Source organism: Condylura cristata, unplaced genomic scaffold (assembly GCF_000260355.1).
Source record: "Condylura cristata isolate star-nosed mole 26May11 unplaced genomic scaffold, ConCri1.0 scaffold00026, whole genome shotgun sequence".
Lineage (NCBI taxonomy): Eukaryota > Metazoa > Chordata > Mammalia > Eulipotyphla > Talpidae > Condylura > Condylura cristata.
Window position 1 is genome coordinate 26,218,808 of NW_004567127.1, and position 16,350 is coordinate 26,235,157.

The window sequence follows — 16,350 nt, forward strand, 5'->3', positions numbered from 1 at the left end:
CTGTGCTTTTAACCCTCTGCCACCAGGGAGGGCCCAATAAATAAATCTTAAAAAAAAAAAAAAGTAAACCATCAATTAGTTAATATCCATATTATTAAGAGATTTTGCTTCTGCCTATCATACATCTTACTTTAGTGTTAAATTTAAATATACCAAGTAAAGAATAGCTTTTTATTATGGCCCTATTATAAGTTCTAAAGGTTAATTAAACCAGAAACAAATGGAACAAACAACCCAAAGAAGGGATTCAATCCAATGATTTTATTGAAAGGTATATCCCTTAGTACCAAAGCATAATGGGAGCTGATTAGGTTACCTCTGTCAACTCAAACATTAACACTGATGTATTAAAAATATTGAAATATTGTCAACCTGTGGGGAAAACGGAAGTTACCCACAAAACATGGTTTACAAAAGTGTAATATATACTCTGGTTCTTTGGTTCTTTGTTGAGTACATCTTTACCAAGAACATGATGGCATAATCAGCTGCACGTTGCAATGACCAGTAACCACTTACACCTTTAACATAGCCAATCCTCTTACATTCACCGACCTGACAGAACACTATCTCAACAATTTCATCATCATGAAGATGCCTGCTTTGCTTGTTTTGCTTACAGAAACGTTGGGGCAATTAGTGAAAATACATTTTCTTCTGTTTTTTATTTAAAATTTTAATTAGGAGCAGCAATGATTTTATAAAAGCAATCCTTAGGAAAAAGTTCTGGAGTGTTAAATCATGTTTTCAGAAATTGATTTATTCTGAGTTACTAATAGAATAAAACTAATATTGGACTAGGTTGAGGCAGTAAGTTTTATATAAAATTTTGTTGGATACAAACAAAAATTTTCTAGAAAGAAAATACTAAATACAACTTAATATGCCAAAATTACTAGGTATGTAGTTTGTACTATATAAAATGCCCTCAAGCTTAAATGCAATTCATGTAGTTCCACATCTCTGGATTATATATTACTTAATTTCTGAATGCCAAGAAACCATTTACACTGCTTAGAATAGTGACCCTTATTATGCCTTAAAAGTGCATTTGTGAAATGTTGGCTTTGATGCAACCTCATAATTTAAGTAGGTTACCGTTTTGAATACCACCTAACCATAATATATTGACCCAATATAGAAAGTTATATCAGTATTAGAAATAAACATTCACAGTTTACCTTCCCAGGCTTATCACCATTTTCACATTTATGCTCTTAGCTTTGATTTCTATACCTCATGGATGAATTCAAATCTAGGAGTAATTCCAGTACTACAGATAGACAGTTTTCCCAAATCTGAGAACATCAATGCTAATCTAGTTGTGATGTTTAGAGGCTTCACAGCTTAAATCCACTATAATATCATGAATCCACAGCTCAGGATTGTAGAGAAAGCCTTCAGAGAAGTGTTTTTTGGTTGCTGGAATAATCCTATTCAAATAAAAACTCAAGTTAAAAGAAGTCTCCCAAACATAAATATCACTATTAACAAAATGAACTGTTATTATCTTCAGATTCATAATCTCATATAGATTTGTTAAAGGTTAACATTTAGTTTGGAATAAAAAAAAAAGTTACCCAAGTTCATATTGATTCTACTTACAAGCTACTCAGATTAGTTCATACATGGATTGTTCAACCTTTTGTTTCTGTTTTGCATCCTACTCAGGGCTTGTACAACTTTAAATGAGCCACAGCTTGAGTCTACATATAGCAAAATGCTTCAATTAAACAAACTGTATCTTAGTACTCTTAAAGATCCAGGTTATTAAGGATGAAACTTTTGTAGCAGATAATTTAATGAAATGATGAATGAACATACCAAAGGATGGAAAATTTCTTACTCTTAGGGTGCTGACCTTGAATGAGGTAAATGTTCTCAAATACTAATTGGCCAGATCAGTAGAGTTGTTTTCCCCTTTGCTATTCCTGCTTCATTTTGTTTATTTAAAAATTATTTCAGATTTTAATTAAATTGTATAAGAAATAAGAAATTTTCTATTGAGATCTCCCTGGTGGTGCAAGGGGTTGTCTCAACACTATGAAGCTATCTGCAATAGAGTTAGATCCCTGGCCAGAGAAGTGACCCACATGGTGCAGCAGACCTCTCCTGTCTTACCCGCTACTCCCCTCAGCAGTGTTTCAGTTATCTACCTGTTCTGCTCCCCACTCTGTCTTTGGTGAATCCTTTCACCGCCCCCTCATTTCTGCCCTGTACCCCCAACCTTGTATGCATAAATAAATCTTTAAAAAAAGGGGAAAATTTTCTGTTAAAAGTAACTGAATGAAATTTACCCATTAAGGACCCAATTCAGGAATTGTTGGAAGGTGGGTTATTCTGTAGAAGCTATGCTTCAGTTGCCGTGCAGTGCGCCCAGAAACAATCCACTTCAACTTCTGAACATTGGGTTTGGAACACTTGTTTGATGAATATTCAGTTAAACACTTGGATACGAGCTCTTGCCAGAAGGTCAGATCTCTGCCATTTATCTGTTCATAAATTTAAAAGAAGTTCAATAAAATAAAAGTACTATAGTAATTAGAAATAATAGCAAGTTTACATGCAGTGTCAAAAAATTTTGAAGCTAAACTACCGAAGTTTCAAATAAACACATTATACTATAAAAGCGGTACAAGCGGTTTATTTATTTTTACAGCTATTAACAGGACTAGGCTATGACCTTGACATACCTTGGAATGTTTCTGAAGACATTCTACTTCTTCGGTCAACTCCACTCGCTTCTGTGCTTGAATCTCCAAAGCAATGATAGACAACGCTAGCACAGAAGGCTAAAGGAGATGAATTTTAAAGTTAACATTGAATATAAAAATTGGTCTACATAAACAGGTTTAATCTCACAAAATATTTACCTTTGCTTTAGAAAATATAATCCTGCAGTGGCATGCCTTCAATTGAGCTTCTAGTCTTTCAAAATTAAGGCTATTTCTCCTTTAAAAAGAAAATGATATTATATAGATAATTTTACATCTAATCAAAAGGCAAATTTCTAGAAAAACACTTAAGTCAACTTTACGGTGAAATTGATAAATATTTGTCACAGAAATTAGCTGACATAAATAAATCCCCTTTTTTCCGAGACATTAGTTTCTTAAGGACACTAACTTGACATAAATGATGAGTCAAATTAAAAATAATAGCTTCATAGCACAGCTATCAAGTTTCTTTTCAATAAGTCTGTTTCTGAGTATCCACTAAACTTTGCTTAATTCTGTGTTTGATTCTTATTTACCAGGGTCTTTAGTTTATAAATGAGAAAAGAAAGGTTGAAATATCCTTTGTCTAAATGCCAAAATTAGCCTTCATGGCATTCAAAAAGCTATTGACAACAAAGTTTCCTCACTTTTGTTGGACAATGAAGTGATACTCAAGGAATTGTCATTTGATTACTTTGATAGGAATTCTGCTAGGATACTGCTTTTCTGTAACAGCCAGACACTGCCGTTCCTATTTCCACATCTCCTTGGTTCTACGTACCTTTCAAATGGTAAGTTCTCTTGAATGAGTGAATAGTAGAGTTGCAGAAACTGAAAGGGAGTAGTAGCTTTGATTTTCCAGCACACCTTCTCCAATACAATTTTTTCCATTCTCATCAAGTCTGAAACTGTGAATCTATACTGGCTTATCCGGATCAAGTCAGCTGCCAGTGGGACATTCCTTTCCTCTTCTACAGACTTTACAGCCAAATAAAAGCAGCTCAGCCCAACACACCCAAGGTGCTTAGGCTGTACCTAAAAAGACAAAGCTCAAGCCTTTATCTTATTTCAGTGAAAACAAAGGATAACCTCCAGCCCATCATTTTGAAAATGTATATTTGGAGTCTATTTCTCAACTCTGATTATGTAACAAGATCCATTTATACCTGTAGACTGCCAACCCAATGCACCCTTTTGAAAAATTCAACTAATAAATTTCAGCATATAATGTTTGGCTTCACTACATAAAAATCCTTTTTTCCTTTCTTAATATTACTGTGAAACTATAAGCACTGCATGCTAATTGGACCAGGTAAGTGAACTGGTCAAAGGTACATGCATAACATTTCTTTTTCTTTTTTCTTTAAGATTTATTCATTTATTCATACAGAACTGGGGTACAGGCCAGAGATGCAGAGGGTGAGAGGATTCACCAGAGACAGAGCGGGGAGCAGAACAGGCAGATCGACGAAGTACACTGCTGAGGGGAGCAGCGGGCCGGTCAGAAGAGGTCTGCCGGGCGCCGATCTCCTCCAGGGCAGGCGGGAATTGAACTCATGCGGAAGTGGCTTTAGCTTACAGTGCTGTGTTTTAACTCGCTGTGCCACAAAAGGAGGGCCATTCTTTTTTTTTTTTTAAGATTTATTTATTTGTGCATACAGAACTGTGGTATAGGCCAGAGATACAGGGGTAGTGAGGATTCACCAGAGAAAGAGTGGGGAACAGAAAAGGCAGACTGACAAAGTACACTGTTGAGGGGAGCAGCGGGTGGGGACAGGAGAGATCTGCAGCGCCATGTGGGTCACCTCCAGTGCCAGGGGTCGAACTCATGCTGAAGTGGCTTTAGCTTCTTAGTGCTGTGCTTAACCCACTACAACACCAGGGTGGGTCCAGATACATGTATAAAATTTCTTTGCAGCAAACTGTTTTCTCAAACTTCTTTTGTAGTCACCTAAAGACTATTATAACGCATTGTTTACTCTGCCTATAAAGCTCTATCCACTACCCACCTTTTTTTTATTCATCATTTCCTGTATGTCTATAATATAAGGCGCAAACTTCTATGCCCTCTAAATTCCAGCCTAACTAAAACTGTAAGAATCCTGTACCAGTTATCTTTCTTTACTAGCTTTCCTCTCCTTGGAACCCTGTCAACTACAAACTTACTCCTCTTTAGTGGTGAAATGTAATTTCTTTCCTTACTATGTTTTGCATGTACATGTATGATAGTAATTAGTGTAAATGTTATTCCAGAGAAGATTTTAATGTACCTAAGGGCAGGTGTACATTATTCACCTGTGCAATATTTATAGTTAAAGGATATGTGTGCAATTGTGTCTAAAGAGTTTAATCTATTGAGCAAATGTCTTGAACCAACTGACTGAACAAATGTTAAGTTCCTTCTGTCTATGAGGTCTTGTGTTAGGTACTGAGGTCTAAGGATGAGTTTCCTTCTAACATTCAGACTACTTCATCATTCAATCTGCATGACACTGACCTACAGAAAGGGTAGATTAAGTCTTACCGGTAAGCTCTGAAAGCTAGAGATGTCCTGATTATCCAATATAGGGAAATAATTATATAAATGGTCCTCCTTCAGAAGATACTCTTTACTGTTTTCATATTGATGCTGGAATGTCAAGCATAAACAAGACTTGACAAAGGGCCCTCTTTGGTAGCACAACAGGTTAAAGCACAGCACTATGAAGCTATCTGCAGCCACTGCAGCACGAGTTCAATAGCACCAGGGAAGTGGTGCAGCAGACCTCTCCTGTCCCACCTGCTGCTCCCCTCAGCAGTGTACTTTGTCAATCTGCCTGTTCTGCTCCCCACTCTGTTTCTGGTGAATTCTCTCACCACCCCTAACCTGTGACCTGTACCCCAATTCTTAATGCATAAATAAATATTTTTTTAAAACTTGACTAAGCTCTATGACTAAATCAGAACTTTATATATGAGTATAGACTAAGAAATATATTCTTCTGACTAAATGACTGATGAAAACAAAAAGATATTCTAATTATTACCATTATCAATCATAACCTGCCTCAAAAAAATTATACAGAAATGAAAATACTCAATCTATCAAAGATTTTTCTGAAAAACAGCTAACCCTCCAAATGCCAAAAAATAGCTGACTGAACCAACAAGATGTGGTACATATAATATACACAATGGAATATTACTCAGCAATCAAAAAAAGTATTCATGCCATTTGCAGCAACATGGATGGAGCTGGAAGGGATCATGTTTAGTGAAATAAGCATGAAAGAAAAAGAAAAATACCAGATTGTTTCACTCATAGCAGGAGTGTAAGGGGGCAGGAACAAAAAGAAAAAATAAAGTAAAATGAAAATCAACAAATGACTATAAACCAGAGACATTCTGGAGATTGGGCCGGGGGAGGAACAGGATCAAAACAGTGGTAGGAAGAGAAGAGTGCACTGGACTGTGGTGCTGGTACTTGGGTGAAAAGGTGGTGGGAAGTCAACGGGTATTACAACCCAGATGAAAAAGCATACATTGTACAAAAATGAAGAATGATGTTAAAAAAAGATTAAAAAACAGCCCACTCTACTACTGTCAAGACCCTGATATTATTTTTTATGTCAAATTCTAATAGGAATAGTTCTCTTAAAAGGAGGAGAGTTGTATCAATGCTATAGTACACAGAATTAGCAATGTCTTGACTACTTGCTGGGAAAAAACAGGTATTCAGTTTCAGACCCAAGCAATTTCATCTCCTGAATATTCTGACTAAGAAATATCAGGGTGGGCTTCCGTGGTAGTGGAAGTGTTAAAAACTCAGCATTATCAAGTTATCACCCATCACTGTAATATGAGTTCGAGCCCATGCCAGGGAGCTGACCCACTTGGAGCAGCAGACCTCTCCTGTCTCGCCTGCTGCTCCCCTCAGCAGTGTATTTCAGTAGATCCACCCGTTCTGCTCCCCACTCTGTCTCTAGCAAATACTCTCACTTACACCCAACCTCTGGCCTTCCTCAATTCCTGCATGCATAAATAGAAATAAATCTTTTAAAAAATGCTCAAGGTAATGTAGCTTTAAACATACCTTCATTTTGGACAGGAATCTGTCCAATAAATTCACAGCTAGAGAAAATGTCTCAGTGTCGAAGCCAAAGAACTGAGTTAGACTAAGAAGATCTTTTACTTCAAAGTCCCTTAGCCTTGCTGTCATTCGGAGGCCATTATCATGTACAGACTCAATTAGTCTCAAGCCGGAGACCTTTGGCTGACATCTCGACTCCTGTTCCAAAAGGGTATTCAGCTGGTGTAGCAGTTTCTGCGAGTCAGTTGTCAGTACCTCTATCATCTATATATAGAACAAAGACCAGAAAGAAGCATAAGAATAGCCTTCCCCTTTTTCTTGGCAAGCTCACTGTACCAAGTACTTTACAACCCAAGTCTCCCCTCCCCCAGTTTTGCTAATGAATCTAAGAGACTGCAAATGCCATTTGTTATCCCCCTCCCCCAACAAGTTGGTCACATCCTAATTTGTGAGTTCTTAGAGGGCAGGAGTCATGCCCTTAAAAAAAAAAATGGCAAAACTCCAAGAAATACTTGCTCAAGTCATTCACAGTCAATAGATAATCGTGAATAATTGCTATAAAACAGGATATCCAAACTTGGAAATTACATGGCAGTAGGTATTCTGCCATACATTATTAACATATTAACTGCTCAAGTTAGTTAATTTTTCTTACCCCTTAGTTCCTCATCTGTAAAGTGGCTATAAGGTTGTTATCTACTCTATAGCCTTGTGTGGAATAAACAGAACCATCTAGGTACCAGCTTAGTACCTATAAAAGGTGCCTAAAAACATTAGAGACCAATAATGAACGTATTTCCACAGTCTGTAAAATGAGATGGCAAATATATCTGTCTCTTGGAATGGTTATGAAGATTCAACGATATGATTTAGTGAAGTTTGGCTCTGAAACTGCTCGCGTTTATTAGTGTTAGGAAAAGAAAACTTCGAGGGCAGGAGGCTAATTTGACCTGCTGCATGCGCCTGGGAGTTCCATTAATTTAAGACTGGGGGTTATTACACATCCACTCTGTACCGGGCACAAGTTAAGCCTGGATACCCAGGCGGTCCCTCCCCACATCAACTGAAAAGCAAGATTGGGCACATGAGGAACCACAATTTAATGGATCCAATTCCCTTGCCCTCAGGCTGGCTCCAGGGCCGCGCCCCACCAGACATAAGACACCCCAGGAGGCTGGGTGTGGCCCCGCCTCTCCAGGCTGGGGCTAGATCGGACATGTCCCTGCTTCGCAGCAGCGAGATCATTAACCGAGGGAAAGGACGCTGTGCAGTGCTAGCCCGCGCCCCAGACCCAGCCCGCACCCTGCGCCCGCCGAGGGTCCGCTTCCCCAGGCTGACCCCACCATCCTGGCTCACCTTGCTCGCGAATAAGGCTCCTCAGCAGTCACCACCCTCCCCGGGCCTGCTCGCACCTCACCTCACCTCACCTCACGATATCAGATCCGAGGCTCGCGAGGCGAGGGGACTCGCGGGCGAGCAAGTGGAGGCCCGGGGAGGGGGAGCCGTGCTGGGTATCGGGGGAGCTTGGCAGCGCCGCCCCAGTAACACTGCCCTCAGCAGGTCAGCTCCGAGTCCGAGGGGCCGCGCCTGGCCGCCTAGAAGATATAGTGAAGGGCGGGGCTTTTCACTAGGGGGCGGGATATTTCCGCAGTTGATTGGTGTGTTTCTTAGATGGATGGCCCGCTCGGTCCAAAGAAGATTGGGCTGTAGAGTATTCTAACCAATCAGCACACACTTCCCGTTAGGTCGGCGTCAAAATCTCCGCCCCTTGAAAGCAAGTCTCATACCTTCAAGTGTCTATCCTTGGAAAATTTCTCTTGGTGTCTTCAGTCAAGCTGAGCTTGAGCTCAACCTTGCGCACCCGAACACTAGTCCTGCCAGGGGCCCTTGTTAGCAAGATTTGACCGAGTATCGAATATCATTCTAGAACGTAATGGGAGTCTTTGTATCATTCGAGTTGATAGTGTGGTTTTGCCTCCACTTTCTAAAATACTATGGATAGTTAACCCCCCAAAAAAAGTAAAACCTTAATTTTTTTTTTCCATTAGGCTTGGAGAGATGTTGAAACTTTATAGGGTGGGTGGTATTTATTATTTTTAGGGTGGTGGTATATACAAGAGACTTCTCCTTGTAAACTTTGAAAATTAATTTATGTTTGCCACTTGGGGGGGTATAATTTATCAAAGAATGGAGTTGGGCTGTGTAAAATCTTGGTCTTCTATCAATTTTCTGAATTTTTATGTTTAAGCAAATTGAAATATAAAGTTGGTGGATTTTCAGGAGTTTAAAGTGAAAGGTGGGCCTCCTCTTTGGTGGCACAAGGAGTTAAGTCTCAGCACAATTAAGCTGAGACAACTGCACTAGTTTAATCCCTGGCCAGGGAGCTAACAACCTACATGGCACAGCAGACCTCTCCTGTCACCCTCAGCAGTGTACTTAGGTCAATCTGCCTGTTCTGCTTCCCACTCTGTCTCTGATGAATGCCCTACCCCCCCCCCCACCACACACACACCTCTGGCCTATACCCCAGTTCTCAGATCATAAATAAAATAAATCTTAATAAAGTGAAAGGTATGCTGACTATTGAAAGGAATGCATGAGCAGGATATAGTGAATTTGAATTTCAGTCCACAGACCAATGCCTAAAGCAATACTATTGCTTTTTATTTACTGTGAATGAACTTAATCTCTGGATGTAGTGGGAAAATAACTAACCTGAAGCTTTCCTGGAGAGCCCCTCACCCCTGACTGTCAAAAAGAAGGATGAGCACTTGTCATTTATCACAGATTACATTTGGATGTTTCTGTTCTCACACCTTCTTTCTAGTTAGTGGCTCTCTGGGCTTTAAAAAGGAAAATCTGGGTCCTCCCTGGTGGTGCATCGGGTTAGAGAGCTGCACTTCAAAGCTAAGCCAAGCCATGACCACTTCAGCGCCAACTCCATCCCAGCCCCGCAGGTGATCCACATAGCGCTGCAGATCTCTCCTGTCTGGCCCGCTGCTCCCCTCAGTAGTGTACTTTGTCGGATCTGCCTGTTCTGCTCCCCACTATATTTCTGGTGAATCCTCTCACCTTCCCTACACCTCTGGCCTGTACCACATTTCTGTATGCATAAATAAATAAATAGAATCTTAAGAAAAAGAAAAATCTGAAAGATTTACTGGCATCTTTGCTGTTTCTCCTGCCATGTATTTTCCTGATGCAATGCCTCAGAAACAAACTCTGAAATGAGGGCAAAGCTGTGATGAAAGAGAAGGGAAAGCCAGGAAGGAAAAAGTTATCTGAGAGATGATTTAATCAGTTCAGTTCCACAAAGTGGGGCTCAAATGAGGAAGGGGCCTGGAACATCCAGGAAAATATACCTACCTATGACATTAAATGGGAATTTTAAAACATTTTTTAAATGATTTGATCTTTACAATAATGTGTGAGTTTACAATGTACTTGTTTATTTGTCTGGGTGTCTGTAACAAAATTAGTACTATATAAGCATGCCCTTATTCAATAGTATGTGTTGAACACATAGTATGTGCCAGCAAAGAGCTAAACAGATAAGGCCTTGTCTTTGTAGACACTATAAACTTTGTAATAAAACTGACATGGTCAAATCATCCACTGCTAATACTAGTACTTTAAGCAAGCTATTAAATGACATTCTGTTTTCATTTTCTTTTCCCAAAAATGAAAGAAAAAGTACTTTATCCCTGGGATAGAAAGAATTGATTAAGGCAAAGTACATAGAGAAGTTAGGCACCAAGCCCTGAACACTTGATTAGCAAAAGCCTTTTGTATTAAATTACTAACATTTGGATACCATCCAGGTCTTCAGGTCTGGTCTCCCAGCCAGAAATGGACCCCAGGCTATAGTGGGAGTGCTGAGTCCCAGCCACAAAGCCACCATGGGTTGGTGCCTCACAAAACTGTGAAAAGTGATTTGCAGACATTTTAGATAAGCAGAGAAAAACAACCTTTGTTAAGAAAGTAAAGAAAAGTGTATTTAAAGGTGGAAAGTAAGGAGCAAGGAAGCCCTTGTGGGCATGTGTCTACATGTATTTAACCTTTTTCCCCCTCACCTTAAGAGTTTACCTCCTCTGTCCAAGGTCTCACAAAAACTGTTTTTGTTTAACCCTCCTGGACATTTTAACCTCAGCCCTGGAGTATGTTTTGGTACTTTAAATTTTTTATCTCAAAAGCATGTTTAGCTCTCCCAAGTCCCTGTCTGTACTGTCCCTGAATCTGCCTACTTAACCCTAATCTGCCTTGGGATTCAATTTCACTTGAATGTCTTGCTTAATCATACTTTTAATTGTGTTTTATCTAATATTAGGCTATTCCCAGCCAACAGAGTATTAGGCTTGGTTATCACTAATAAAATAATCAAAATTGTGTGCATTAATTTTCATACCCTCTTTATAATTGAAATGTTTGTGAGAAGTTTTAGCTAATATATCATTTATTTTACTAAAAATGGGTTAGTATCTTAGTATTAATTCTGTATTAAAAGTTGAAATACCCTACATGAAAAATAATATTTCACCAGCACTGAAGAAGCACTGATTAAATATAAATCAAAGCAAAAGGGTATTCTTTGAATTTTCTCCTTCCATTCCCTCCTATGCCATTTTTAGTCCATAATACTATAATGTGTACTACCATTTAAATTATGTAGGTTTACATTATTTATATAAGTAATTAGCAAAATATGCAAATGTAAGACTTAATTATCGACTTCTTGTGAAAGAAAGAAAATTAATTCCCCACACCTGTCCTTTTCCTAACAATATGAAAATTAGCCAGGAAGTTTCTATCAAGAATTTTTCAAAAGACTGACTTCCAAGGCCCTCCCTGGTGGCACAGGGGTTAAGTTTCAGTGCTATCAAGCTATCACCAGACACTGTGGCATGAATTTGATCCAGGCCAGGGCAATAATCCACATGGCACAGCAGACCTCTCCTGTCTCAACCATTACTCCCCTCAGGAGTACATTTGAGTAGCTGCACCTGTTCTGCTCCCCACTCTCTCTGGTGAATCCTCTTCCCCCTGCACCTCTGGCCTACACCCCAATTCTTGTATGCATAAATAAGTAAAAATAATCTTAAACAAAACAAAAAAATAATGACTGACAGGGCCCTCCTTGGTGGCGTAGTGGGTTAAAGCACAGCACTATGAAGCGACTGCAGCAGCCACTGAAGCACGAGTTCAACCCCCGGCCAAGGAGGTGACCTACATGGCTTGGCAGACCTCTCCTAACCTTCCCGCTGCTCCCCACAGCAGTGTATTTCAGTGCATCTGCCTTTTCTGCTTCCCACTCTGTCGCTGGTGAATCCTCTCACCCACCATACCTCTGGCCTGTACCCCAGTTCTGTATGTATAAATAAATAAATCTTTCAAAAAAAAAAAGACTGACTTCCAGAGTAGGTTCTATTTAGGCTGTGTGTTGTATTCAGTTCCGATCATCATACTTTGTTCTCCATCAATAGTTAAGTGCGACAAGACCTGAAATGCAGAATAATGACTCCAAGCTGGACAAGATCACAGGAATAGTTGATATTCTGCAGACTGCAGAAGGCCCTTTGATCAACAAAAGTTATAGCCAACAAATCTAATCATGGGGATGTGCCTGGTGTGCCTCTGACTCATAGGGAAACTCCCTACTGGCTCTTTCCATCCTGGAGCTTGGAGGAGACTTTGAACCTCACCATCTGCTCAGGTTACCTGAAAAATGTCCAGAGCTTCTGGAAGCAGGCTTGAAGAGAGCACAGGAAGGAAGCCAAGAGTAAAACAATCTCAGTCAACGTACTTCCCAATCCTTCCTAAAACAACTACTAAGGGCCTGTGGCATATGCCGAATGCACTGATCTAGTGAAAACAACTATCAGTGTCTGCCACCTCCCTAACTCTTCCCTAAGTGCACCTGCTCCTTCTTACTCAGTGGAAAAGAACTTGCTTGACCCAGACTTCTTTTAGTCTTTATTTGCTTTAGAGATATCTGAAATTGTCTACAGTCTGTGTGGTCATAGGGAGGCAGGAAGGTCACCTAGAAAACACATTAGTAAAAACAAACAAACAAAAAAATTAGTACTTGCAGCATAGTTTGCCATTCAGAGATGCTAGCCACCTCAGATAAAGCACAGTGATTCCCCATTATCCTCCATATGGTTTTGTGACGTTCCAGTTACCTGCAGTCAACCATGGTGGAAAAAAACACAAAATGCAAAAATAAACTGTTCCTAAATTTTCTATTACTTTCTGGCCACCATCAGCTGATGAAATCTCGCCATGTCTGTCTCTACAATGAGTGGAACCTGTCCTGACCCATCCAATATCCAGCATCGCCATACACACGTTGTCTGACACTAAAGTCTCATCACGATGCCTACATCACTCACCTCACTGTGTCACATCCCTCAAACATGGCGGCACCTCACAACATCATCAAAAGATGGGTGAGTTCAGTGCAGTGAGAAATCTTGAGATCAAACATAGCACATCACTTTTATTTCAGAGTATTGTTACGATTGTTCTATTTTATTACTAGTTATTATTGTTACTCTTTTACTATGCCTAATGTATAAATTAACTTTACCTTTGATTGGTATGGTAAGAAGAAATAATATGTACAAAGTTTCATACTATGTGGTTTCAGGCACCCACAATGGGAGTCTCGTTCTGGGGGAGGCCAATATAGTAACTTTTGACTTGTCGATTAATCAGTCACTGCCATATAAAAACCAGAATATCCCCCAGATATTTGGCATTCTACCATTTAGTCTTATGACATATTCTCTTTTAAGTGTAGGGCTTCATGTTCATTACACAGAAATAGTTTTCACTTATTATATATTTCCCATGTGCCAGAACCTGAGTATTCTAGTAGCTCTGCTACTAGATTATTATTTTTATTACTCAGAAATGAGAGCTATCTTGCATACTTCTTGTTTAATAACTACTATTTGTTCTTTACTAAATATGTTTTAGTAATGGGAAATTGGGTTTTACTGCATTAAAAAATTTTTATTATGGAACATTTAAACTTCATCATATAGCCTGAGTAATCAACATTTTGCCCATGTTGCCTGTTTACTTTCTGCTGGGCTCTGCTCAACAGATATTAACTAAGGACATGCTATATCCTTGGTGCCAGACTTTTTTATTTTGCACTAAATTAAAAATGCTACAATGCTTGGGCTACAGGATGAGTTGGCTATTGTTTCATGTGAAGGTTTGGGGTGGAAGGGTCATAGCTGAGTCATTGTCCCACAGATATTCTCCCTCTAATCTGAGCAGGGCACTGAAGGTTCTGGGTTGTTTGGTAGATCAGGATATAGGGGACAACAGTTTTTTTCTGGTTTATGCCTAGGTCACTAATTGTCCTCATATCCTGTGCCCATGTGTACACATGTACACACACACACACACATACCACTACACAAAATGTTTTGACAGTAGACATTTAAAAAATGAATTATTGCATTTGAAATCTAGCTTTCTTGACCCTCTGCATCATAATAAATTAAGGGACCACTGGGGCTCCCTGGTGGCCTAGGGGTTAAGTTTCAGTGCCATGATGCTAAGGCTTGAACATGATCACTGGCCAGTGTGGTGACCTGCATATGGCAGAGTAGACCTCTCCTGTCTTCCTGCTGTTCCCCTCAACAGTATATTTAAGTAGATCTGCCTGTTCTGCTTCCCACTCTGTCTCTGGTGAATCCTTTCAACTCCCACACCCGTGGCCTACACCCCAGTTCTACACACACAAAAAATAAGGGATCTCATTGCTCAGAACTTTAGTTCTCTACACTAGGGAAGTAGATCCATCTTACCTCAGCTCCCACTCCTCATCTTTTTGGGCTTTTAATGCTTTATTTTCTTTTTTAAACTCTGGTCTGACTTTGCCAGCCCTTTGTTCCTTTCATTCCCCCACAAACTGCATCTCCTAATAATCTGCAAGTCACCGGGGTTGGGAAGCTATTTTCAATACTGTGAATGTTGAGTTAAGGTCAAAGGCTATCTTCAGCTGCCAGCTTCTGCTCCTGGTAGAGGGTAGTGGGGGAGCCTATGACTTCAAAGTTTGAAGCATGAAGTTAGGACCATGTATTTTATGTAACAGATTATTTTCAAAGTTAAGTCAAACAAACAAACAAACAAAAACCTTTTAGGAGACCAGATGGCCCAGGACATAAAGACTATATGACCTAGCTATGCTTAGGGTGCCAAAAGTCAGAGAAGACTTCAACTACATGGGGGAGGGGGATTCCGGGGAAGGCAGGAGTCTTTTGGAGGACTTCCAAGATGCTGTGACTCTTGCTCTGAGTTTTGAAAGACTTGGCCAAGTGAAAGGCTGGTGTAAAGGGCATTCCGGACAAAAGCAACAGTGTGTACAAAGGCACAGTGGAAAGGGAAAGTAGATTTGCACCAATAAAATGTAAATTACCCTGGCTAAAGCAGGGAGGTGTTGAGGGGGTTGTCTAACAGTGAGTTTGGGGAGAGGAGCAGGGCCATTCATGTACACCATGTCTGCCATCCTTGCTACTGGGAACTTTATTCTGTGGGCTTTGGGAAACCCACTGAGGAACTGAGAGAATGCCATGATTGCATTTGTGATTTAGAATGACCAAGTGTGAAAACATTAGACAGTGTGAAAACTGGAAAGAAGGTCCTGAAACTGGAGTCAAGAGGAGCCACTAAGACCCATTCCTTAAACTAGGAATAAAGGGAAAAGATGGAGCTGAGTGAATGAGAGCAAGAAAGGAGAAGACATGGATTCCAGGGATCTTTAAAGGTAGAGCTGAGGAGTTGTGATGATTGCTTGAGGGACTCAAAAAGAAGGATCAAAATAATGTTTAAATGTGTGGTTTGAGCAAAACATTGAATGGGGGTTCTGTTTATGTTAGCATAAGTGTTAGATCAGAGACTAGTGAAATGATCAGAAAGGTGTGTGTGGGGGGGTGGTATGTGAGGGAGATATTGAGTTTGTGAAACTTCCAGGTGGAGAACTTCAAAAAGTATGCAGAGAAGCACTGGGTGCTGTGGATTTCTTTAGGACTCTTTGGAAAAGGGGGTGATGGCAACTATTGAAGAATGGAATAGTTGGAGAGAATGGAAGGTGATAAAAGGAATCTGTGAAGGAATCTAGGAGAGGAGAAAGGTAAGAGGGAAACGAGAAGAGAATATGTTATAGAATTCAAAAGAAAGTGCTGCCAGGAGTGAGTGAGAAGCAGTATTTGTTATTGCAAAAATTTTAAATGAAATCTGAAGTAGGAGGGGAAGAGGCAGAGGATAGACAGGGGGCATGGCATGGAGAGATTTCAAAGATAGAACTAGACTGCTTTAATAAAGTACCATGGACTGGGTGGCTTAAACAATAGAACTTAATTCTCTCATAATTCTGGAAACTGAAGTTCAAGATCAAGGTGTCAGCAGGCTTAGGTTCTCCTGTGCTCTCTTCTTTTCTTGAAGATGATCACATTCTTAACATGAAATTTCCTTTGTTCCCATCTTCCTGATGTCTCTTCCTCTTCTTATAAGGTCACCATTCCTACAGATTTAAACCATGCCCTATGA

At 39.9% G+C, this 16,350-nt stretch overlaps 1 protein-coding gene across 1 annotated transcript; it reads right to left on the minus strand.

Moving 5' to 3' along the window:
* Positions 1 to 239: 239 nt before the first annotated feature.
* Positions 240 to 8,365, minus strand: CCNG1 (cyclin G1). The gene is made up of 7 exons (XM_004689805.2): positions 8,143 to 8,365; positions 6,790 to 7,050; positions 3,499 to 3,752; positions 2,874 to 2,952; positions 2,694 to 2,792; positions 2,298 to 2,492; positions 240 to 1,433 (listed from the first exon to the last, which is right to left on the minus strand). The coding sequence occupies exons 2-6, from the start codon at positions 7,048 to 7,050 to the stop codon at positions 2,301 to 2,303; spliced, it is 885 nt and encodes a 294-aa protein (XP_004689862.1). The 5' UTR covers positions 8,143 to 8,365; the 3' UTR covers positions 240 to 1,433; positions 2,298 to 2,300.
* Positions 8,366 to 16,350: the final 7,985 nt, after the last annotated feature.